Source organism: Nannobrachium achirus, assembly GCF_963921795.1.
Source record: "Nannobrachium achirus genome assembly, chromosome: 12".
Classification (NCBI taxonomy): domain Eukaryota; kingdom Metazoa; phylum Chordata; class Actinopteri; order Myctophiformes; family Myctophidae; genus Nannobrachium; species Nannobrachium achirus.
Window position 1 is genome coordinate 36341599 of NC_137832.1, and position 24836 is coordinate 36366434.

Consider the following 24836-nt stretch of genomic DNA (forward strand, 5'->3'; position numbering starts at 1 on the left):
TTTTGGAGCTCATATCTTTGAACGGGTAAGGGCTAGTTGTATAATACACACTGCTACACACCGAGAGCCTGAGACTGTCATTTTAGATTAGGACTGACAGACAATGTCGGTGGTAAACACAAACTGAAGAGAAAACAGATGGACACCGGACAACATCTGTTCTTGCATTTGCTGTTCCTAACTAGTATTGTTAGACTAGGCAACTTGTGCTAACAGAACACCAAAATTGCCAACGCCATGTGTCTCGAAATTGTCAAACAAAACCAGCAAGGTGGACATTTGAAGGCCACTTGAGACGCCTTGTTAACGTTGAGCAGACCACAGCAGGCGCGACAGGCCGTTGGCAACAATTATACACTAGTGTGTAGCCATTCAAAAAGTGAAAACGTAGGTATAGAGGCCTTCAAAACATTGTCATACAGGATCTGATACATTTTAAAAACATATCTGGTCTTGCATGGTTACAATTACAAACTAAAGTAGGCTACTATTACCAATGTGGCCTCTCGCTTGCTCTAAAGGGGTGACGGTTACCATCTAGTGGCCATTCTGAGCATAACTACATCTCTAGGTTATAGAAGGGAAAAACAGAGCCTTTACAATTCGCTCTGGAAGAAACGAACTAGAAATAGATGAATTAAACGGGAGGAAAACTGCATTGACATTTGGGAAGAACTATGATGCATTTGGTTTGTACAAACCAAATGCATCATAGTCCTTCCCATTCAGCCAAGTGAGCTAACGGATAAAGGTTCAGCTTTACAAATGGAGACACTAGCAGTATCATTATACCAGCTTGTTATGGTTAATTATTAATAATCCATATTACACACACACACTTTAGTTTGTTCTTTATTGAAAAAATACAAGGCAATAATGAAAAATGGGTCAATAGCCTATATAAAAGCATGCAAGGGGGGAGGGGGGTCAAAACAAGGGTCTTGCTAAAAGATTGGAGCAAATAGATCCTAGACTGTTTTTTTAAATAACACGCTGTTCTCAGATCGGTACGGACTGATAAACAAGTTGTCAGTATCATGGTAAAAAAGGGGAGGAAAGGTGTTAAGAGAGCAGTGCTTTTTATGAGTTAATGAGCCAAGTGTGGGACATACTGTACATATACAGACCAAGCCAGATGTAGGAGCGGTTAGCACCCCTCAAAAATGGTTTCGGTACCTATCTCTAAGATGACATTGATAACAGAAAGTAAAGGGAGAGCAAGTGGGGAAAAAAGAAAGACAAAATCAACAAAATAATATCTACATATATACACAGACACTGTATGTCCATGCTATAAAATGCAATTAGCAGGTTTATAGTACTCTGTATTGGTAATCCTATAGACTATTTTCTTTGGAAATGAAGGCTGAGATCATTTCCCGGAGCTGCTGGAGGTATACTTGGTACTCTTCTCTCGCCTTAGAAGTCTCACGCTGCATTCTGCTGTGTTGATCCTCCAGGAATTTCTGTATTGGATGAGGTGGGAACACAATAACTCAGATTAGGCAAATACATTTGAACCCTGAATTAACTGCTTGCCTTTTTTCTATGTCTGAATTACTTTTACATTTTTTATAAGTCCTTCGGTAATGCTTCTTCAACCACATGAACCCCAGCATGCCTATTCTGGGCATGTTATAACCATGAATTGAAGCAAGAGAACATTCCAGAACTGAAAGTCTTGTTAACTGTGAAACAGTGTGAAAGGAGCCCCACTTTAAATCATTATTTCATTATTTACTTCCTTCTCTAAGAGATAGGTCTATAATTATACACTATAATTTAATTTAAACATGTTTGTTTCAATTTCTGTCACAGTGACATGGGGTTGTCTGTCGATTACAATTCCTGCTCAAATCTCTTTGGTGTCAACAACCTACGTAGATTGCTGGTTTAGTTAGATTAATAATTCGGAGTGACAGATGAGTTTCAAGTTATTAAAAGGATCCCTGGCTAACCTTAATCTATCTATAAATGCGACAAATCTCTGTCTGTCTGTCTGTTTGTTTGTAATCCGCGTATCTCGAGAACCGTTCGTCCCACCGGCTTCAGATTCGGCACGCGCGTTCCCCGCCGCCGCGCGGAGTGCAGTGCCGGGCCTCGACCCGACCCGACTCGCGGTTTTCCGAAACCGGCGCGAAACGTTTGGAATCTCCTTATGCGGAGCTGATTGTTGACATCAGGCTGTTCCGGAGGAAGCGCTGACTCATTGTGACATCACTTCATAAAAGGCTCTGACATCACGTACGCCACATGAGTCAACAAAAGATCTCTGTGAATGTGTATGTATGTATGTAATCCGAGTATCTCTAAACCATTCTTCCCACGTTCTCCATATATGGGCATAAAATGAATGCCCGTATGCGGAACTGATGTCTGACATCAGAGTTTTCCGCAACCGGTACTGTTTGTGCAGAGATCTCCATATATGGGCATAAGGGGACAATGGCAAACAGATGGTCAAAACGGGTCCTATGACAACAGGTATATTGGGGTTTGCATTAAAGGGTGGGGACAAAGGCTAACAGATGGTCAAAACGGGTCCTATGACAACAGGTATATTGGGGTTTGCATTAAAGGGTGGGGCAGGCATAAAATGGACGCAAATAGACAGATATCTCCATATATGGGCATATGGGCATAAAATGGACCCAGAACTATATCTGCAGTGATCTCCATATATGGACATAAAATGGACGCCGACAGACAGACAGATACAGATATCTCCATATATGGGCATAAATGGACACAGGCAAACAGATGGTCAAAACGGGTCCTATGACAACAGGTATAATGGGGTTTGCATTAAAGGGCGGGGCATTCATTCTCTATTTACATCGTTCCCGAGTTGGCCAGGTCGCCGACTAGACGCTGGGCCGCCCGAAGGGCGGCCCAGCTTCTAGTACATTATAATTGTCCTCTATAACTACAATGTAAAATTCAAAACACCTAAATATTTTATTATTATTTATATTTAATTTTGATGCATTAAGGCATATTTGTCGTATTAGCCAGGGATCCTTTTAAGTTAGCTGTTAGATAATCTTGTACAGTACCTCTATAATGAATACGTGGTTGGTAGCAGTGGTGAAGACAGAGGCCAAGTTGTTTGTTATGGTCCTTCTCTCCTCGCTGGTCTCCTGCAGCACCAGGTGGTACCTAGGGTACACAGAGGAACACACAAGTCAATGTCTCCTATTATAAACACTCCTAACTACATTTTAGACTGACAATGTTCTCTCTCTCACACACACACACACACACACACACACACACACACACACACACACACACACACACACACACACACACACACACACACACACACACACACACACACACACACACACACACACACACACACACACACACACACACACACACACACACACACACACACACACACACACAAATGCTTCCCTCCCTTCACCACAAATTTGGTTTTGAAGATATAGCACTAATGGTGAAAACCAGAGAGAAAAATACTAACTGCTGCTGTGTTGCCTTCAGTTTCTGCACAGCATCATCATAACCATGGGTAACCTTGTCCTCAAGGAGCTTCTGGTGGTTTTCAATCGAGTCCTTCTCTGTTGCCCATTTCTGCTCTTCAACTGCCATCTCCTACAAACACGCACACACGGAAACGATGAAATGAAAAAGGGATATTTACTTGTGACCATAATGTTGTGAACCACTGCTGTTTACTGTACATGATATACTTTACCTGCATGTCTTGTTCTAATCGTTCATCCAATCTGCGAATCTGCTCTCTCAGCTGTTTCAGCTGATTGTTCTTGTCCAAGATGTTAGAAGTCATCTGAGAAACAAACACATGTACTTTTGATCATTCCAACAATGTGTTGCAGTTAGTTTTGAATCAGGCAATCATAGTTGTACATAACAAGATAACAAACTTTGCCAGCCTGGACAGTTTGTTTAAACACATCCATACAAAGAGTCAAGCATACTGTACATGTGAATCGATAAAATGTTATTACTTCCAGATTAAACACCTGAAAGAGGGGGAGAGATACGAAATCAGCAGCACAATGCAACAAATTGGCAACATGATGTTACCTGCTCAATAGACTCCTGGACACAGAGCTTCTTGTTGGCCAGTCGACCACTCTGCTCCTCCATGTCAGTGATCATCTTCCTCAGGGGTATCTAAACGTGCAGCATACACAGTACACCAGTATGACTACAATAGCAAAGATCTAGCCATCTTTTAACAAAAGGCAATGCCAGTATGAGATAGGAATAGAAATAAAATAGAGGAAGTTTCTAAATGCATATATACACTCATGAGCCAAAGCACTGGCACAGTGATGTAAACCTGGGCTATGTTGCCCTGTTGTTCTAATGACTTTCAAATTTATGCTGAAATGAGTCAAGATCTATAATCAAATGATAGATACAGGTACCCATCAACTGAACAAAATCTATAATGTTATTCTTTGCTATATGTAGGAGTTCATCACAAATACCCAAGACTGGATTATATCATATTGCCAATACAATAACAGGTGACAATCAAGCAATCGTATATGTGTGTGTATGTATCAATGCATATACATTAAAGCTATGATATTAGACAAATAAATAAATACATACACAGATCTATAAAAACTACCGATCCGTACCTGTATCTGTGCTTTATACTGGAGCATTGCTCCAGGTTGATACATGGATGTGGTCTTCATCTCAAAATCATGTCCACAGGCATTCTCTGCAGATGCTGGTATGAGCTTCAGCTTACGGGCCATCTTATGGTACTCTGCCAGCTTCAGTTCAACCTGTGATGATGTGGAAGGAAGATACGAGAGGAGGCGGGAGGTATAGGTAACCATATTTTACTCATATGATTTTTCATTTGAAAAAATGAGAGAAATTAGGTCAATGCATACAAATATGAAAATGGCTTCTAGTTTTAGGAAAATGGCATGCTTGGCCTATAACCACCCAGCACAGTATTTTCTCCAAGTTCCCATCAGAGCAAGGATTCCCAAGTATTGTGTGACAAAACCATTGATGAGGATTTAGAGTTCCTAATGTGGATGAGTCTGCACTATTCTGCTCACATTGTGCAAGTTTGGCTGGAGAACCACTTCAACTGGACCCATCCTTCCTTCTCTTAACTTAATCCATTGACAGTAGAGAACACATAGCTCAGGACCTCTGCCCCATAGTATTTGAATATATTGTTTCAGGAGAACAGTATCATAATAGTCAATCCTGTCATACCACACGTTTACAAATGGAATTCATGCTACTGCTTATATACTAAATATAGAGACCTTCTCCTTGATTGTGGCCAGACCCATCTCTTCGTGCCACGCGTGTTGCTCTGCCTCCTCCTGAGCCTTGCTGAGAATGGAGATAGTCTGCTGGAGCTCTATCTTCTCCCTGTTGATCCTTTCTATGTCAGCTGGAGTGTACTTCTGATTATCCAGGAGGTGCTGCAGTCTGGCCTGCTCCTGCTTTAGAGAATCAAGATGACGGCCTGTAGAGGTAGAAGGGGACAAAAACACATCACCATGTTTTGAGATAAAGTTGAGATAAATCTATTTCAGCAGGTCTATGGAAAATACTTTATTCAGAAACTATTTTTTAGTATACATCCAGTTTAATAAATACAAGGCCATGTACTGTCAAGGTGATTGAAATACACTTTACAAATCCACAAAGGGTTCAAATAGTTATTGATGTCCATTTACCAGTGACCTCCACCTCTTCAGCCAGCCTGGTGTCCTTGGTATCCAGACTGGCTTTGTAGGTCTCTAGATTGCCGTGGTAAGTGTCCAACTTCTGGAGTTCTGTCTGCAGTTTCAATTTCTCCATCCTCTTGTTCATGAGAGGATCCTGGTGGAGAAAAGTAGAGAGATGAAAGATCTGCTTTCTGTTTCATTGCAAAATACCATGTATAATTGCAAAATTGCAATGGTACAAACCGATTGGTTCTCCTTCTCCAGCTGCTCCACCTGGTCATTCAGCAGCCTATATTTCTCCTCCACTGAAACCAGCTGGGCTTCATCCACATTGTAAAGTCGTTCTATGGGAGACAAGCAGACACACCAACCAAACTGCCATCAATGTATATTCATAAACAATTTACCTCTGTAGAACAAACAGTTCACTATATAAAAAAAAAAAAAAAAAAGTTCAATCATGAAACTCCAACAAACAAATGTTACTTTGAGGTGTGTAATATCCACTGAATACTTACTTAATCTATTTAAGTGTACATGATCCTCCTCTTCAAAAGTGTCTGCACCCTGCATAAACTTGGTGTATGTCTCACCTATGTAGTCCAGGTAGAGCTATATTGACAATGGAAAGAGAGGGAGAGAAAGAGATGCAGAGGAGAGAAAGAGGCATGAAGACTCAGAGGTAAGATACAGACAGGGTGTGATAAGACATAATCACATAGGACGGTTTGGGAATTTGGAAAGAAAAGAACCACAAAAGGAAAGAAATGAGGGGGGAAAACATCTTACAGATATATTTAGTTGTAAAACTTTGCCACATCACATGCATCGGATTACTTGTATCACAGTATAATGCTTACCTTGTTACGCTCAACCCCATCTTCAACATTAATCTTGTCTTCAGAAAAGCCCTTGAAGAGTAGGTTGTCCTCGTTCACACAGCTACAGTAGATCTGACAAACACACCATATTTTAAAAGGAATATTTATACAGGACATAATGTACAGTAGATCTGGAATTACAAGTGTTCAATACCTTACGTCAATAATAAAAAACACAAGGCTCCTACAGTACAGTACAACATTCGTCCTTACATTGACTGTGTCGATGAGCCAGATGAGAGAGCCCAGCACCTGAGGCCAGGTGTGTGGAGCTCCAACAGAATACATGGAGCTCTTAGATAGAGCAAATGGATACCTACATCACAGAGGGAGACAGAGACGGTAAGCCATGGAGTAATGAAACTGCCATTTTATTTAAATCATGAATCCTGAATACTGCGATAGTTCTATTACACATGTAAATAAAAATACAAATTTACCCAAGGTCTTTCAGGATCCGTGGCACTTCTTCCTCTACTTTGGATTTTGGCAACTGAAAGGTTGGGTCCAGCTGACTGTAAATAAACTCAAACAGTTTCAGGAACTCCTTGGTGGAGGGAGACTGGAGGGTTTTAGTAGAGACAGCTCCTGGGAAGCCCTTTTCTGACAGGAACTACAAAGAAAAAAGATAATCAAGACACGTGACAGAATCAAATAAAGGGTCAAATACATCACACTTTTGAAAGCAAAGAGAACTTTGTGTCATCCATCATGCAAACACAGTACACACATAGTCACACAGTCACTTTAATGTTGACCAGGTCCACAAAATGTAGATCAACCTTTTTTTTTAAGGCTAAGTACCTGTACCGGCCACAAATCTGTTTGGTTAAAAGTGGCCTTTAAAGTTCTGAAAGGTCGAAGGGGTTCAGACCTACAGGCTCCTGTATTTTGTGTAGTGTCCTAGTGAACTCTGAGGAGTCCAATGTAATTCACTTGTGAAGTAATATAAATACATTCATGATTCTGAATTGGAATTCAATTCTACTTTCAGAGTAGAGGCTAAAGGTGGTCAAGCCGATCCTGGTTGATACAGAACTGAAAAAGCTCTTCTCTGGTAAGAGTTTGAGGAATGTATTCTCAAAGCTTATACATGAACAAACTTACAAACACCAAATTGAAAAAGAATTAGAGGTAAGTTTAGAATTAGCAAACACTGATATAGTACCTCACATAACTTTCTGATACACTGCTGTACAAAGGATTTATCATGCAGAGGTCTGCTGTCCTTCAGTTTCTCAGTTCCTCCAAGACCTCCAAAGGTGCTGTTGCGATGCACACCCATTCCACTAGTCCTGCAGATTAAGATAAATAATATTATTCATTATTATTATCATCATTCAATATGAACTTGGATTCAACTGACAGAAAGAGCATCACCTCACTTTTTCAATGTGTAATGATATACTGTATGTTCTCATGTCTGGGATGTACATACCGAGCTCCAAAGAAGGTTGTCCGCCTGTCAGAGGTCGCCGACGGGGGTTTGGTCATATTGAGTTTGCCAAATGAAGGCTGTTTACTGTAAATAAATGAAACCACCTCATGAACAATAACAATCACACCTGTGTGAGGTGAGTGGTGCTCATTTCGCACAATATATACACTGATATCCTGTGACGTCATGTCCTGTGTACTAGTTATAATCTAACCCCATGGTAAACCCCTTAAAAAAATACAAATACAAAAGCCACTTATTGGAGCGGTTAGCACCGTTCAAAAAAGGTTGAGAATCACTGACATAGACAAATTGAGGAACAAACATCAGACTAATGGGCTGTGGCATCATGGCTGTGGCCCATTTAAAAGCAGGGTGTGGACTCTGTAGTAAATAGCTACCTCTGTGGTGTGGTATACATGCTCATCCTGTTGACATCAGCCACCCGTAGAGGCATCATATCCGATGGTCTGCTGCTGGACGCTCGGTTCATCCTCCCACTAGAAGTGATGTCATGACATCATGTTAACATATAGAGACCAGGGGTTCCTTGGGGGAATTCCAGGGAACCTTTCACTCTGTACTTAGTGTGCTCTTCTTTCCCTCTACACCAAACCTCTTTGCCGAAAATAGACGATCCACAACAACGCCTCGCAGCGCAACCATACCTCCTGTTGAAGACCCTTGTTATACAGGCTATTTGAAAACAGTAGATCCGCAAGCTCACAACGCATCACACATAGTAGATATTTACTGGTATGCTATTTTTTAAAGAAACACAACTCTTGCCTAGTTCTTCCACGCGCCAGAATGGTACCCCCAATCCCGGCAGAGTAGTTCCGGTGCAGCACATTGAGTGACCCTGTCTTTCCCTAATAGGACTGATCGTGGATAGCTACTGGGACGTAAGTCGGGACTTGATCAACCCCGGCTGGGTCACCTGGGCGAGGGTGTATGATGTTGCGAGACCCGAAACACCCGTCGACCCCAGGCTACATCACTGATGATACGTCCCAGTTGCATCCTTGTGATGTTTTTTTTTTCATTATTAGTTCTATTTATAGTGGCTCATAGGAATAGACTATGTGACAACCAGGAATAGTTTGGTGACCACCGGAGACTCGGTTGACGGCCGGAATTTAGACGGCACCCGGGAGCAGGTTGGGTTAGCGCCCCAGCCTGTGTCTTCCGTGAGGAAGAAGCCCAACAAATCCACGGTCAGGCCTTTAGGAGGGCCATTCAACTGCAGCAGCTGAATGGAATGTTTGGATTGGGGTCTGGTGCAACGCACAGGTTCTGAACCTGGTGAGAGCAGGAGAGGACCTGGTGAGACGTAGGAGGAGCCCGGCCAGGAGTCAACCCATAGAGCCTAGTTCTTCCACGCGCCAGAATGGTACCCCCAATCCCGGCAGAGTAGTTCCGGTGCAGCACATTGAGTGACCCTGTCTTTCCCTAATAGGACTGATCGTGGATAGCTACTGGGACGTAAGTCGGGACTTGATCAACCCCGGCTGGGTCACCTGGGCGAGGGTGTATGATGTTGCGAGACCCGAAACACCCGTCGACCCCAGGCTACATCACTGATGATACGTCCCAGTTGCATCCTTGTGATGTTTTCTTTTTTCTTTCTTGTATAGGCCAGGCCAGGGTCCCACTCCTGGCTGGCAAAACATTTTAAAATGGGAGTTGTTGGGAAAGAAAAGGTTTGAGAAACACTTATAGTAACCTGTCTAAGACCAAATGACACATTCAAGAGTGAATATTCGTGAATATTCCAAAGGATTAAGTAAAATGTCTGCGCTTTACATGGCCAACATGGATGCTGATCAAAAACGTCCCATGGACGTTTTTTTATCATTGTGGAAGTGTCTGTTATTGTTCAGTGGTGGAAAAAGTACCAAAATGTAATAGCTGTTACAAGTAAACGTCCAGGATTCTAAATTGACTTGAGTAAAGGAGGTACAAAAGTATTGGCATCAAAATGTACTTAAAATACCAGAAGTAAAAGCACTCATTATGCAGAATAATTAAACAAATCTTTCGGAAACAATTTGTTATAATAATCTACAAAGTAAATAGCAACTAAAGTTTTCAAATAAATGTAGTTGAGTAAAAAGTCCAAGATTTGGACAGGAAATCGGGAATACTCCAGTAAAACAAAATAAATGTATTTGAGTAGTGCTTGAGTAAACGTACTAAGTTACTTTACTTACACCACTGCCCTAACTGTACAATCACATTCAAATACAAAAATTCTGTGTATCGAGGGCTTGACATACTTAGTCCAGTTACATCATTTGCTTAAAAATAACGTTATTTACAAATGTCTGCTAGAGTACTTAGAGCAGCGTAGGCTAGCACTCAAGGCACAGTGAGGATGGCCGTTATGTTAGCATAGCATCACTAACAAAACAAAAGACTGGAATTAGTTACCGCCACAATTTCATACAGTTAATTCAAGCTAGGTTACATTTTTATCACAGTGTATATGTTTTTGTTAGCCTTATTGTTCACATACCGATCCATTTCTTCCAAATGTAAAGTAATCCGTCCTTCTTGTTTAATAACACATTCAAAAAACTCCGCCTAAACAACGGCTGTCAGGAAACGGAAGTGCTGCTTGTTGTTGGTTGGCATCTTCTTATTATAACTCTATGGTTGGCATGAAGCTTACTGGCGCATTACCGCCACCTTCTGCTCTGTGGGAAATGAGGAAAACTGCAGAAGGAATAAAATACTTTATTATTTTTCATTGAATTCTTCTCCTTATTTTTTCTACTTTACATCATTATTTGGTTGCTGGAAATACCAAATTATTTGAGCAACGGCAAGGTACTTTTGTTAAATGTGACATTGAGCGATTAGTGCTAGACCGACTGATGACCAACTGACAGGCTGGGAAAGAGGAGCATTATTGTCTCCACCAGCCGAAGGCAGGGGGAGAGTATGTTTTCGCCCCTGTCCGTCCCGTCCGTCCGTCCGTCCGTCCGTCCGTCCGTCCGTCCGTCCGTCCGTCCTCCAAGTTTGTTAACAGCTAATCTCCGGCACCGTTGGCCCGGTCGCTGCCAAAATGAGCACACACACTCCCTGGATGCCAATTCAGAACCTCTGCCCCACATCTTTCAAATGGCCCTGTTCTAGCACCACCATGAGGCCGATGTTTGCAAAACACATTTCTGTACTCTACTCCTACAGATTTTGTCCAAAAATCACGCAAATCGGTAGACAGTATCTCTACAGTCATGTGATCAACACGGATCTGTCTGATTGTCCATATTCCATCCTGATTGGCTGATATTGGCTTTCAAAGTTTGTAAGATTGGTCCATTTTGGACAAAATGCCTCAAATCACAAACGCAGAGTGCAATTATCACGAAATCGCGCACACGTTCCCACTAGGATGAGGAAGAAATGCCACATAAAATTTCGGAAATCAGCCTCATGGTGGCGCTATAACAGGCCAATTTGTGGTTTTACCTATAACTCCACCAATCAGTTTCAAACTTTGTAAGCGCACTCCCTATAGGCCAAGGAAAAACCATTTCCTTGCATTTTTCACATCAGCCTTTTATAGCGCCACCAGGAGGCCGACTTATGTAAGACACATTTTTGGATATTACTCCTTCAGATTTTACCCACAATTAACACAAATCAGTACACAGTATCTCTACAGTCGTCATATGATCAAGACGGATCTGTCCCATATTAAATATCCCATCCTGATTGGCTAAGATTGACCTCCAAACTTTGCAGGATTGATCTGTTTCGAACAACATGCCTCAAATCAAACACAGCGTGCAATTGTAATGAAATTGTGCACGCACATTCGCAAATAAAGGCCAAGGAAGAAATTACACTACAAAATGTTCAAATCAGCCTCATGGTGGCACCATGAAAGGTCTAAGATTGGTGAAGAACCCATGCCACCCTTTTTACATTTGCCTATTATAGCACCACCAGGACGCGTGGCCTGGTGGAGACATGTGCTCGGAAGAGCACTTCTTCTAGTTCATTCTCAGTCTGAACCAAAATTAATGCTGAGACCTACTTGTGAACGGAATTAGCCTGGCTCCAGCCAATAGACCCGCCCACTCTCTGAGTGAACTGCTGAAATCAGGCTACCCCCCAAGTGCTCAAAAAAATATTTTATGACCCCCCCTCTTTTTGAACCATAGCTACCTTAATTAATAAGAGTACGGTCCCTTACATTTCAGGGGGTTTGACCCCCCTCAAAACCCTTTTTTTCGGCCGCCCGGGCGTGTCCTTATTTGAGTCTCTGGAGTTGGCAACCCTACCCACTCTGAGCGGATGCTTGTCTTAGCGCTGAGTCTAATAGCATGAATCAAAACACCATCAGTAAATCAGGGTAAATTCTCCCCTAATCTCCCAGCGCCCCCGGGAGGCACATGAATGCCATTACAGTTGAATGAAGTGTACTTGGGCATGGAAGAATCTTGGCGAATGGGAATGCTGGCCAGCGGGAACCAGGCAACCGTTTTCAGGAACGGTTCAAATCAATCAGACTGCAGTGTGAATCCGCCCTTAGACTTACCTGCACCCCCAAGTCCCCACTTTATTCCTCATCTCTGCCTCACCTTGTCGCCTAGAACTGAAATTTACCCTGACGGTTTCCCCATCCAGTGCCATGCATTCGGGTCCCCATCCGGAATCAATGGGGATACATTTACTATAATCAAATTTTTTGTTTTAGGAATGCGACAAATACAAACAAATATTATTGAACTCAAGTCTCTATGGCATGAGTAATCAATTGAAAAAGAACTACTCCTTTATGGTTAAATAAGGATCTGGGAATTCCATCCTTTCTAGGATGGCCATAGAGAAAACCAGGTAGACAACTGACATTAGTCCTTTCTGAACGGAGATCCCACAATATCAGCGTAAAGACGTAATTATGCTGGCTTTGCCTTTTTACACAGACCTAAACAACACTGTAATGTGTGCTTTACATAGCATGCCAATAGCCATGGAAAATAAAAGACAGTCATGTATCAGGGCTAACTAAGCATGCTCCATGCCACCATTCTGGAATCAGAGGTGAGGAGTGATAACAAAACAGCGTCTAGCATCTGAGTGTTGCGGTGCCTTTGCCAGTCGTACAACATTAATACCACTGTTCAAATAATTAGTGTCAGTAAAATTTATATTGCTGTATATTCTGCAGCCATTATCGAATGGAAAAGATAACATTTAACACTTTCAGCAGACAAGTGACAAAGAGAAGTAGAAAATTTATTGCAGTATTTGTTCCACCAAAAGGGGTATGGATCCCCTTTCCTCTTATTTCTAGGGTGACCTAATACAACAAAATCTACATTTACAAAATATCCTCCTGCGATAGGCCACATATACTGCATGCGTAGTTCGAAATAGAATAAATTATATCCAGAACTCTGCCATTGTACAGCATGGACAAATAAAAGTGAACAAAAATAAAAATTCAATTTTCTTCCAAAGATCTAAAAGCTAAAAGGAAAAAACCATCAGGGTGCTAATAGTATAATAAACTCCAAAACACTTTTTAATAAGAACATCAAAAAGACTAATTTCCAACATTCACTTAAGGTTTTATTCTTTTTTTACAGCTTTTTTGTCTTCAGAGATATAAACATTTTTGTTTTTTGTCGTGTTAAACTATTATACAGTGGGAGTAGAAATGAGCGACTAGAATCTGCTGCACAACAGCGAAGGAGCTCCCACAACAATGTTGACATAACATTTCCCTCCGGTTCTCTTCTCTGATAGCCTTTTTAAGGGATAATTTGAGCGAATTATTCCTTTAATGCCTTCTGGATTCTATCCTCTGCACTTGTACACAAACAAAACATGAGCAGTCTCTCTAATATAGTAAGTCTTTTGTTTTTTTGTTTCATTTTCTTTTTTGCAAGAATAACGCATGTAAAAGTATGTAGTGTCAAATATTCTTGCCCTCTGTGTTTTCTTATAAAAAAAAGGAGGGAGAGGAGGAGGGTAGGAATCCAGTGAAGTTTGGCTGTGTTGTCGGAGGTGGCAGGTTGAGGAGGAGCCGAAGCAGGGAGGAGAGGTGACTTGGTAGAAACAGGGAGAAAGGGGTGGGGAAAAACGTTGGGGGTCATTAGCTAGCCCCTCCCTCCCGCGCCGCATACAGCGAGCGTAAAGTCTGTACTACTTTGTTGCTCAGTTTATGGTTGCTGGTCAAGGCAATCTTCTTGCAGATGATGTCCGACTCCTTAATAGTGTCCACCCAAGGCACAAGTTTGCGGCCATCCCGTTTCTTGGCCTCTGCCCAGGGTCCCGTGTAGGAGCCAGCCATCCAGTGGATGCTGTATCCGTTGGAGGTCTTCTGAATGACCCTGGCTATCTGCGGCCTGTCCTTGTACTTGGGGCAGCACAAGCCGATCACATCCATTGACTCGACATGTTCGCTCATGCGGCCTGGGGATCGGGAGATATGCTCGCCCGATCGCCTCGTTCTACGAGAAGACTGAGGAGAGAAACGTATTTATATTATTATTGTTATTTAATATCCTACACATACCACCTTCAGATTAACCACAAACGTAGCATCTCTATTCAGGGGTAAAAATATGCTGAACCTCAAAATGCGACGCATAGTAAGCTTGTAAATTGGATATCTTCGGCAAAGAGATATGGTGTAGAGAGTAAAAAAGAGTGGACCAAGTATCGTGTTTATAGAGTTAAGTGGTAAAATGTCTGTGTTTCTATGAAATGAACGTCTCTCACCCCAGGGGTCCTCTCATCTCCATCACTGTCATCATCATCATCCGTCTCTGGTCCCGCCTGATTCCGTGGGCTGGGTCCTGCCATTGGCCCAGGGCCCCCCAGCAGGGCGTTTATGGCTTTATTTCTGATGTTAGCACTCGCAGATCCGTCTCCTTCCTCATCCTCCTCGTCTGGGTCCAGGTGTTCCATCAGAACTTTGAACTGGAGATGAAAGAGTTGAGTTGATTAGCAAAATACTTCTCAACTCAATAAAATACAACACAACAATTGATTGTTTTAGTATTTAAACATTTTCAATCCTGGAGCCAAGTGTTAAAGTCTTACATCTAGGTACTGTTTGACTATCCGTCTTTTGATTTCCTCCGAGAGTGTAGCGTGGGCCATATCATTGTGGATGAAGTCAAGGGTCTGCCGGGGGTTGTACTGAACATTGCTTTTCCTGTTCACCGCCTTGTCATACACCTTGGCAGATTCCGTGGGAGAGTACTTCTGGATTTTACTGTGTTATGTTAAAAAAAGGGGGGGGGGGAAGAGAGAGAGAAACAAAAAGCAGTGATTATTTTTCTCACATAGCCTAGTTGTAGTGAAGGGTGAATACTTTAAATGAATATCTCGTTATCAGTTGTGGATCTCACCTATCAGAGAATCCGTACTGGTTCTTGAGGTGCTGTTTTAGTACCAGCAGCAAGAGGATGCCCTGCACGGCATTGGCAAAGTCCCGGAGTGCTGTGGGGTTCTCTGGGAGACGTCTCATCACCTTGTCCACGTCCTCCACATCCAAATCCTCCAAGTCTGAGTCTGATTCAGATTCCGAGGTCTCTGAACGTGCCACAGGTTTTCTGGCCTTCTTGGGCCGCCGTACCACATCTTCATCGTCTTCGCTGTTCTCCCCTTCGTCACTCCTGTCGGAGTCGCAGTTCATCTTCTCCTCCTCGTCCTCCTCATCAGAGCCACGGTTCTTCTCTTCTTTCTTTACCTTTTTCTCCTTGCGACCTGGCTCTTTTAGTAGAAACTGGAACAGGGAGGAAAAAGTGACAGGCTTCATTAGCAATTCCCTGGAAATTCTTCATTCCTATTATGTTTATGCCCTTCTAGACTCCATCAACATAATTATGAATGTAAGGTGCACATTGTGACCCAGACACTAACCCTAACACTACCCTACCTCTTTGAAGGTTTGCAGGAGGTTGCTGCCAGACACTGACAGGGTGATGTCTATGTGGTGCATGATGAAGAGAGGTTCGTCCTGGCTCTGGTAGGGGAAATATGCCAGGTTGTCTGCGATAAACAGCAGCATGTTCACTGCGGTCCTCTGCAGAGTGTAAGGAAGGGAGAGAGGAAAAGAAAAGAAGAAAAAGAGAAAGGGAAAGATGGACATTGGTAAGCAGAAGCAACAAACGTCAAGTCCTTGGATGGAAGCTGGGCAGAAAAAGACTGATCAACATGGAAATATTTTTCACTGAGGCTTGTTGAGCCATATAACTAGTGCCGTTTAACTCACAGAGCTGTCATCAAACAGGTTAAGCAGGGAGATGAGGAAGGCTCTCCGGTGCTGTCGGTTCCCCCTAACCATGCTGAAAAGGTGTGAGCAAAGCGCTGTGTTCGTCTCATCCTGCCTGAACCCTCTGATGATCGCCTTACGGGATGAGATGATGGCCTGCTGTACTTGGAACGACATCTTCATCCCAGCAACTGCTTTCATCTTTTTTGGAAAAGATGACAAAAAGGTTAGAGCTCACGCAAAAGTGAACATAGTCAATTTAAGGGGTCTCTATGAATTGGTAGCACTGCACATTTCAATCAGGATTTTAGTTGTGGGAAACCTGTTATGAACAGTGAGGCTAATATGTGTTTGTGTGATCAGGCGATGACCATACCCATTACCTAGGCATGTGATGGTCCATTGTTGAACAATAAACTGAAATTATGTCAAGCCAATCCGTTGGCAATTCAAGTACAAGTTGTAATAGACTGGTAACTTAGAATATTAAATGCAATCTGTAGGCAGCTTGAAATCGAACAAATAGACAACCGACAATGACTTTCAACACCAACTTACATGGATAAATCCGGTGTACTTCTTATCGATCTCCACCAGTTGCGTGTCTGCCTTGTTTCTCATGCTGGCCTCTGGGTCTGTTCCCATTGCGACGAGGTAGGGGACACACTGCGAGAGGTGACATAGGAAGATGACAGCTGTCATGCATGTTCTCCATATGCTGCACAGGGCACATAGTTGCATTTTAATTTGCATACAAAGATGTTCCGTTTTGTGGCATCCCTCCTCTTACCTGTACAGGGTGAATGAGGCCTTGGTTGAGTGTGAGCGCAATGACGCTAAGAGCATAGTGCCGCACGCTGGACTGTGTGTGGAAAAACGCCTCCAGCACCTGCTTAAGATAGAGCTGCATGATGGAGCTGCTCATCCCTGATGAGATGTCACCCATCTCCTTCAGATCCTCCGTCTTCTCCTGCTTCTTCCCTACACCGGCACAGAGCAAAACATGACTTCAAAATGTGGGACATCACCAGATGTCCCCTCCTTCTTTTTTTTCCCTCAACACAAAATCTCTAGCCAGTCTGCTCTTTTCGGCAAATGTTGGCTTATGTTTCCTTGAAGGATGGGGATGCTTGGGTTCAAGAGGTTAGTTACAAGCGAGCCTGTACGTACATTCTCGGTCAGCCTCCTGCATCCGTGTGTCCTCCTCCTGCAGGTACGTCTGCAGGTTTTTGAGGATCTGGATCTTGAGGTTGATGGAGGAGGTGCTGTCTGCCAGAATACCGTTGTACAGGTTCTTCACCTCAGGCACAAACATCTGGCTGGGATGCATGATGACGAGGAAGCCTGACAGCAGAGAATGACAATGAATATAACAGACACCATTACTAAAAGCAGGTAATTAACAGGCATACTACTACATGTGTTACAAAACAAAATATTAACGGAATTGATCGGGTTGACATTTAGCATTTTTTCCAAGAAAGATTTTAATAAAACTGAATGAAACCAAAAAGGCTGAACTGGAGTTGTTCTGGTTTAATCTGTGGCTACTGAAAAGGAGATGTTTTTTATTTACATTTCTTAAGTTATAATATGAAAAACTTAAAGACTTTAAAATTAAAAAGACAATCGTTGTCAGTTGTGTATCGGGCACCATTTCAATAATCCAGTTCAATCAGATATTTGAGGACATTCTTCTTACCTAAGCCAATGATGGCTTTGGTCTTGACTTCTTCATCCTCATGTTTGGTGAAGTAAAGCAGTAGCTCCAGTACCTTCTCTTTAATCACAACCGACCCCTGGACACAACAAGTATCACAGCCAAGTTAGACAGTGTTTCCTGTACAATCTGTAGTGCCAGTGATAGGCTGAAGGCATATTGGCATCATGCCAAAATGGCATAAATCGTCTGTGGTGGTGAGAGTTGTGTGACATGACGTGGAGCTACATGATGCTTGATAAGAAATTAGTCATCTTTGTCGAGGGACATGCCACTCTTTACGAGGAGCATAAATTAAGGACAAACTTCTGCCTCGGAATCCCTACGGTTATTGCTTAATCCGTTAGTAATAACCATAAGGATTCAGAGGCACAGATTCCTTTTAACTCACTTTTATTCACAGACAGTTCGACATTAACCACAACAACACATGCTCCCTCCATATTCACATCTGAACACAACCACAACAACACATGCTCCCTCCATATTCACATCTGAACACAGACAGGCTTACTGTGCAAGTGCATGCGTTAAACACCAGTGTGTGTAGTACCGTAAAGTGAACAATAGAGGAGCAACATAAGTTAACATCAACATCCTCCTACTTTGTTAGGGCCTTTGAACTCCTCGAGGTCAAAGTCAAAGTGTCGTCCCAGGGCACCCACAGTGAAGAGAGACCGCAGCAAGAAGCACTTGCTGGATACCAACGTGGTGCTGTTAGGATCCTCCTGATGCTGCGCCTTCAATTTGTTCAATGCAGCTAGGGGGAAAACATATTTATGTTGAAGGATAAGTGCATAAAAGAAAAGACTAAAGCCTGATTTACTCTCTTGTATGACGGTTGTTTCTAAATTAAACATATTTAAGTATGGATAGACTAAAGCACAGCGTAAACACATTCGACTATTTCAACTGGAATATTGTGGGCAGGTTTGAAGTCATAATTGAGTGGCTGTTAAGAAATGTGCAACTCACTGTAGAACTTATTGAAGCAAGCCCAGACAAATTTGTAGTTGTGAGTGACCCTGTTAACAACAGCTCCAAGACAGCTCACACAGTGCTGGACCACCTAGAAGAAAGATAGAGGTTTGAGTGTCAAGGAGCAACACACTCTTCTTGATATGCACTTGACTACCCTTTAAATATTATACAACTCCATGACAGTCTTGATGGAGAATAATATCTACACAACTGTAAAAGGTAATCAAAAGTTAAATGTGTGTGGATATAAATGTAAAAAAAAAAAGAAAATCTATGGGTCCGTAAACACGATTACTCTTGGTGCCGAGTCACCCACCGTCATGCCATATTTGATGATGAGCTTCATAAGGTCTTCTTCTATGGTGGCCATGAAGGTCTCACTAGGGTGCTCCATCAGAGGTACCACCAGCTCCAAGATCTTTGCCACGTTACAGATAACCATGAAATCATTGGCAGTCTGCAGAAAACAAATCATGTCAATCGTAAAGTCAACAAGAATGCACTCAGTGAAAAAAGAAAGAAAAGCTCCCCCAAATTTGATAATTTGGAAGCTTAGGTTTTCCTGAATGTACACAGAAGGTTTTGTGAATGACTGAGGGGATGATGTGATATGGTCTATTTAACATTTGAAGTTTGGCCTGATAGTGATTCTAAATGAAACACCATGGGCTCATTGCTAGCCTGAGGTGAAACATGGGGTTGCCAGCCATTTCTTTTCAGTGACAACATGGTGTAAATCTCCATGTGCATTTGAGACGCCATGTGTTTAAAAGGTGCCCAGCAGGTCGCTAGTGCTGTTGGTAGTATTTTGCAAATACAAACTTCCTTCCAATCAGACTACATAATTACATGTGTGGGTACAAGGTCAGAACAATTCCCATTTGTGTAAAGTATATAATCCATGTAAGGATGGATAAGGAGATGGAAACAACTTACGTTGCACTTTGTAGTCAGGTAGGGTTGCATGGTCATGGCATGTTTGACCATGAGCTGGGCCTTGATTTTGCTGAACAGGTACAAGGTTGTGATACAAGCCACCAATCTTTGTGAGTTTACACCCTTGTTGTCTATATGGGGAGGACAACAAATCAAACACGATAATAATGATAATATGATGATAATATGACACTTCATATTAACTGCCGATTACAAATTGTATTTGTAGCAGAAATCCATTTTGTATTTGGGCAATTAATTGGTCAGAACATCAAATTAAAGATGAATTCATTAAGAAAGTGTGGCAGCATTTGAGGTGGTAGTCAGGGGACAGAGCTGTGTACCTGAAAGAGTCTCTTCGTATTTGAGGATGTGCTCCACCAGATTGTCAACAAGCTGACCACAAGCCTTTTTGGCTGGCTTATAAGAAGCGTCCTCTTCAGACTTAAAGAGCTGTAATGAGACAAACATTCAATTTCAGGAGACTAAGACTTGGCGAGGAGTACTACACAGATGTGTTCTGAAACCCAAAGTACTTACGTTTTGAAGAAGCTGCTCCAACCAGTCATAGCCAGTGTCTCTGCAGGCAGAAACCTGCGAGAAATAAAGCGTGTGAATGACTAAATACCAAACACTCATGAATAACATTTTCATAACCACAGAAAAGCCTTTAAATGCACTACTCACCACGTCTGTGATGTTGAGTATCTTTCTTGTCATGGTCTCCTTGTCGTGGGCAGGCGTTGGCGTAAACCAAAGCTTCTGGAATGTCTCATTTACCAGTTTCTGCAAAGGACACAGGGCAATGCATCAGGAGACACACGGTCATGCAGGTACATAGGAATCTTCAACTGGTCACATCTACAAAAGCCTGAAAACCAAACATGTCAAAGTAAGCTCCCCCTTCTGTTTGCGTGAGTGAGCGGACATATATACCTTAATGCCCTCCTCATCGTTGACCCTGCGGATCATCCTCACACACATCTCAGTGACCTTGCTGAAGGTGGGCTGCTCCAGACAGATATCTCTCAGGATCTTGATCACACGCTTCCTAACACTGATACCAGTGTCCTGGAGATTGAAGAAAAAAAAAACATGCATTTCAGACTTACAGTATAGGGACTTAACGATACACTTAACAATAAACTCTATAATTAACTATTTAAAGATGGAGACAGAATGTTAATACAAAAACTAACTTTTCCCTCCAAGAGCTACAACAAGGTGCAATACATACATTTTACCCATAGGTGGCAGTATAAGACCATACAAAAAAACACTGAACTTTTGATGAACTCTTCAGGCCATTTCCATGACAACAGGCACAACAATTTCCATGCATTTACCACCAAGGCAGCATGTATAAAGACTAACAAAAACCACTGTGCTAGATAACGTTGGCTAAATCAAGCCATCACTGTCACAATTATCTGCATCACAATGTACCACTCTTAGACTGCAATACATATTCAGGGGTTTCCTTATCTTTAAACCCTTTCTAGGCATTTTTTAAATCACCAAAATGCAAATGTACAATAGAAAAAGCATGCATGTTCCATTTACCAGTATCCTTTCTATGAGCATGTCATAGTACTGCTCTGTGAGCTGTGGTCTGCTGAGCACGAAGCGACCCAGAAGCTCCACAGCTGCTTCTCTCACACTGGTGGAGTTGTCCATCAGTCGACCGTGGACACCACGCTGCATGTCCGACTGCATGGCAATGGAAGAGGGACAATGTAATGCTATACAATATAATACAACATCCAAGGTGTTAAATGTTCTCTTTGGCTGGTGTAAAAGTCTCCAACAACTTTGGTACAACTAGGTGACAGCATTTATGCAAAGAAAGATGAGACCAAGGCATTCTTTTTGGCTAATGCAATAAAAACATGTTTTTTTTTTCTTGCCATCATACATTAGTTGTAAAACAATTAAATTATTTTTTACTTTTGTGTCTTGGTCTCATCTTTTTTTGCATAATAAAGGAGGGGATGACATAATGAGTGTGGAATCAATGTGTAGACACAATTCAAGTAAACAATCATACCCTTGCCAGGATGCTGGGGTCCACGGCCACCACCTCAGACAGACACTTCATGGCTTTAGTCCTGACAGCAATAGCGTTCTCCCCAAGGACTCTCAGAATCTAAACACCACAATTAGGAATATCGTCATAATATAGCTGGGATTAGAGCAAAGATTAAGATAAACTAGGGCTGTAAGACATGGTAAAAATAATCTTATTGCGATTAGTTTTGACAGATATGATTGCAATGTGATTCAAATTAAATTAATTTAAATGGTCATATTGCGATTTCCTCATATTCTGTAATTTAGATAACATTTCTATTAAATATTCAGTCCTACACTTAAATGGATTTGCTTTATTTTATTTTTACACTTTTACACAAAATAGCTTAAGCTGATCTACAAGCTTACAACACGTTGTGAGCATGTAGATCGTCTATTTTCGAGTACAGACTTCTGGGGGAAGAGGTTCATGGGCGTTTAAGTGTTTAAAAGTGCCATGTCTTACCTGTGTTAAATAAATATCAAAGCTCTGGGCGAACGGCCTCATGGAGGCCAAATAACGCACGATCAGACAGGAGTCGTCGTAGTCCACAGTGTCCGAGTTCATTCTGGGAGAGAGGGTGAGAGACAATTAGGACATGTTCAGGATAACGCAACCACCCAACCCAGCATGAGATTGTAACTAACTGGAACTGAAGTAAAACTGTGATGTGCCAGTTGTGTCTAGTAGAATCAATGAGTTATCAAGTGTGTGTGTGTGTGTGTGTGTGTGTGTGTGTGTGTGTGTGTGTGTGTGTCTCTCTTACTTCAGTGTGGTGAACTGAGATGGCGTGATCTTAATGATATTGCGGAGGAACTTCTTGCGCTTCTCAGCGCGCTGCATGATCTCCCCAGTGGCCTCTATTTCCTTGGCATGGTGCGGTCCATCCGACGAGTCCTCGTCCTTCTGGTTCTGGCTCTTCATGGACTTTTCAGCCTCCGTGGTGGCGTCCCGGAACCACTGAGCGACGTAGAACTTTCTGGCAAACTGGGAAGAAAGATGGGGTTCTGGATTAATCCAAGTCAAAGGCTAACCGTTTAGCCATTATTGTTTCTGAACAAAGATCCATGCAGAAAACAAACCAAACCAAACCATAAAGCTTTAAGTGTCCTAATTTGTGCTGCAGTATGAAAAGGTGTTATAGGGACTCATTTTTACTCAAGTGGGCACAGTTTCAAGTTGGCACAGTTATAGCAGTATAGTAACAATATTTTTAACTTGACCAATCTGGGGTAAGAAAGCCCATCAATACACTCTCAACTGACCTAACAGGGTCAATAAACCTAACATAAAATGAAAAAAGTATAATAATCAAAAGGAACTGAAATGATTTAGATATATTATGTTTTACCATCTTTACACTTTATTTCATGTAGGTCAGGGTAGAGAGACAGGAAACCAAGGGCAGGGAGAGGAGAAACATGCGAGACAAGATGGGGGTTGGATTAGAAGAACCTGGGGGTTCCCAGGCTCAAAAGGAGTGCAGGCCATAGGCACATTTTTATGGGTCCCTTAATTTTTTGTTTCCTACATTTTGTTTTTAATTATTATAATTTAAAAATCCAATGGTTTCTCTAAGTAATTTCATTATAAAATAAAGAAAAATCTAAGAAATTCCATAAGTAAAAAAAAAAAAAACGCTCACAACGCGTAAATCTGGTGTTTTCACTAGTTTGGGTCCCGGGCAAATGTCTAAATTCTCTTTTGGGTCACAAGCTAAAACGTTTGGGAACCACTGCTCTAACACACTGTATGACCATGTGTGTTTTAAGACACCAGAGGACGAACTGTGCATTACATTTGTGAGTGTGATGTTCATGAGGTCAGTCCGTCTGGTAAACATACCACAAGTGAAGCATCCGTCTCGGCGTTGTCCTCCATGTAGTCCAACAGGGCCTTTTGGAGCTTCTGTGTGTCATCGCTACCAGGGCTCTATAGGAAGACAGAGAACCCAGGACATGTCAATAAACTCAATTTGAAGTACAATGTATCCTATAATAATAATAACAACAACATAAACAAATATAAATACAGATAAATACAGTGAAAAGAGAAAATAAAGCTCCAAGATGTACAGCAGCATAGTCTGAACAAAAATTCAATCTCCATGTTTCCAGGCATTCTGTACCTCCGCCAGGATACGGTCTATTGACCTCTGGTCCATCTTGCTGGTCACCGCATCCTTCCTCAGACGGGCAGCCACTGTGCCCAAGTAGTCTAGAGAAGCCACCCTCAGGGCCATTTCTGTCTGCTTATTACTGAACTGGTGCACCTGTGGACAGGCACATTAAGACAACAGGATGGTGAGAAACATGATAAACATAATATGCTACATTACCCTAAACATAGACTGAACCCTAAAACCATACATTGGGAAAAACACAAGAAAGAACTGCAACCAAAACTGCACAAATATGCATTATTCCTTTTAAAAACAATTACAAATGTCCATGCCAGAAACAGCTTCTACTCAAATTGAGTTCAGCATTTCACTGTAACAAATATAACATCATCATGTTTCTGTGCCTGGATAACTACATGCAGTATAAATGCAGATGCCATGAGTGAAACTTGACTCCAACAAAGCACATTCTTTCAGCATGCACCCGTAGTGGCCATTTGTGGAACTACAACAACAATGGCTAAAAACACACAAGGTAGTGTTTCAGTGTTTTGGACCATTATGTAACCCATCTTCACATCATCTACATTGTCCATTTATAAGCAAAATAGGTAATATGATGTGTATCTGATTCAACTACCATAGTCTAGTGCACTCAACAGCACAAGCTTAACATTGTTGTGCATTTAGTATAATCACAAATACCCACAATACTGTTCAAAGTGACATTTATT

At 41.9% G+C, this 24836-nt stretch overlaps 2 protein-coding genes across 3 annotated transcripts in view; both read right to left on the reverse strand.

Annotated features, from left to right (window-relative positions):
* Positions 1–1303: 1303 nt before the first annotated feature.
* Positions 1304–10578, reverse strand: ndc80 (NDC80 kinetochore complex component). Its single transcript, XM_080738616.1, has 17 exons — positions 10546–10578; positions 8429–8527; positions 8028–8111; positions 7758–7884; positions 7030–7202; positions 6803–6905; positions 6569–6661; positions 6227–6320; positions 5952–6052; positions 5718–5862; positions 5298–5503; positions 4644–4796; positions 4078–4167; positions 3725–3817; positions 3491–3621; positions 3057–3159; positions 1304–1466 (listed from the first exon to the last, which is right to left on the reverse strand). Exons 1-17 carry the CDS (start codon positions 10551–10553, stop codon positions 1338–1340), a joined length of 1932 nt encoding a protein of 643 aa, XP_080594742.1. The 5' UTR covers positions 10554–10578; the 3' UTR covers positions 1304–1337.
* Positions 10579–13302: 2724 nt separating this feature from the next.
* LOC308295054 (nipped-B-like protein A) overlaps positions 13303–24836 on the reverse strand; it is a 37358-nt gene continuing 25824 nt past the window's right edge. For both annotated transcript variants that reach the window (XM_080738000.1, XM_080737999.1), the window contains exons 26-49: positions 24109–24252; positions 23826–23912; positions 22747–22967; positions 22446–22548; positions 21957–22055; positions 21473–21619; positions 20846–20980; positions 20597–20695; positions 20450–20503; positions 20254–20362; positions 19910–20040; positions 19290–19430; positions 18968–19061; positions 18598–18752; positions 17975–18071; positions 17443–17616; positions 17063–17253; positions 16831–16938; positions 16273–16473; positions 15937–16083; positions 15407–15783; positions 15096–15270; positions 14772–14972; positions 13303–14511 (exon numbers count right to left, since the gene is read on the reverse strand). In XM_080738000.1, coding sequence (XP_080594126.1) covers positions 14143–14511; positions 14772–14972; positions 15096–15270; positions 15407–15783; positions 15937–16083; positions 16273–16473; positions 16831–16938; positions 17063–17253; positions 17443–17616; positions 17975–18071; positions 18598–18752; positions 18968–19061; positions 19290–19430; positions 19910–20040; positions 20254–20362; positions 20450–20503; positions 20597–20695; positions 20846–20980; positions 21473–21619; positions 21957–22055; positions 22446–22548; positions 22747–22967; positions 23826–23912; positions 24109–24252 — 3759 coding nt within the window. In that variant the 3' untranslated portion in view covers positions 13303–14142. The remainder of the gene's footprint in view (positions 14512–14771; positions 14973–15095; positions 15271–15406; positions 15784–15936; positions 16084–16272; positions 16474–16830; positions 16939–17062; positions 17254–17442; positions 17617–17974; positions 18072–18597; positions 18753–18967; positions 19062–19289; positions 19431–19909; positions 20041–20253; positions 20363–20449; positions 20504–20596; positions 20696–20845; positions 20981–21472; positions 21620–21956; positions 22056–22445; positions 22549–22746; positions 22968–23825; positions 23913–24108; positions 24253–24836) is intronic.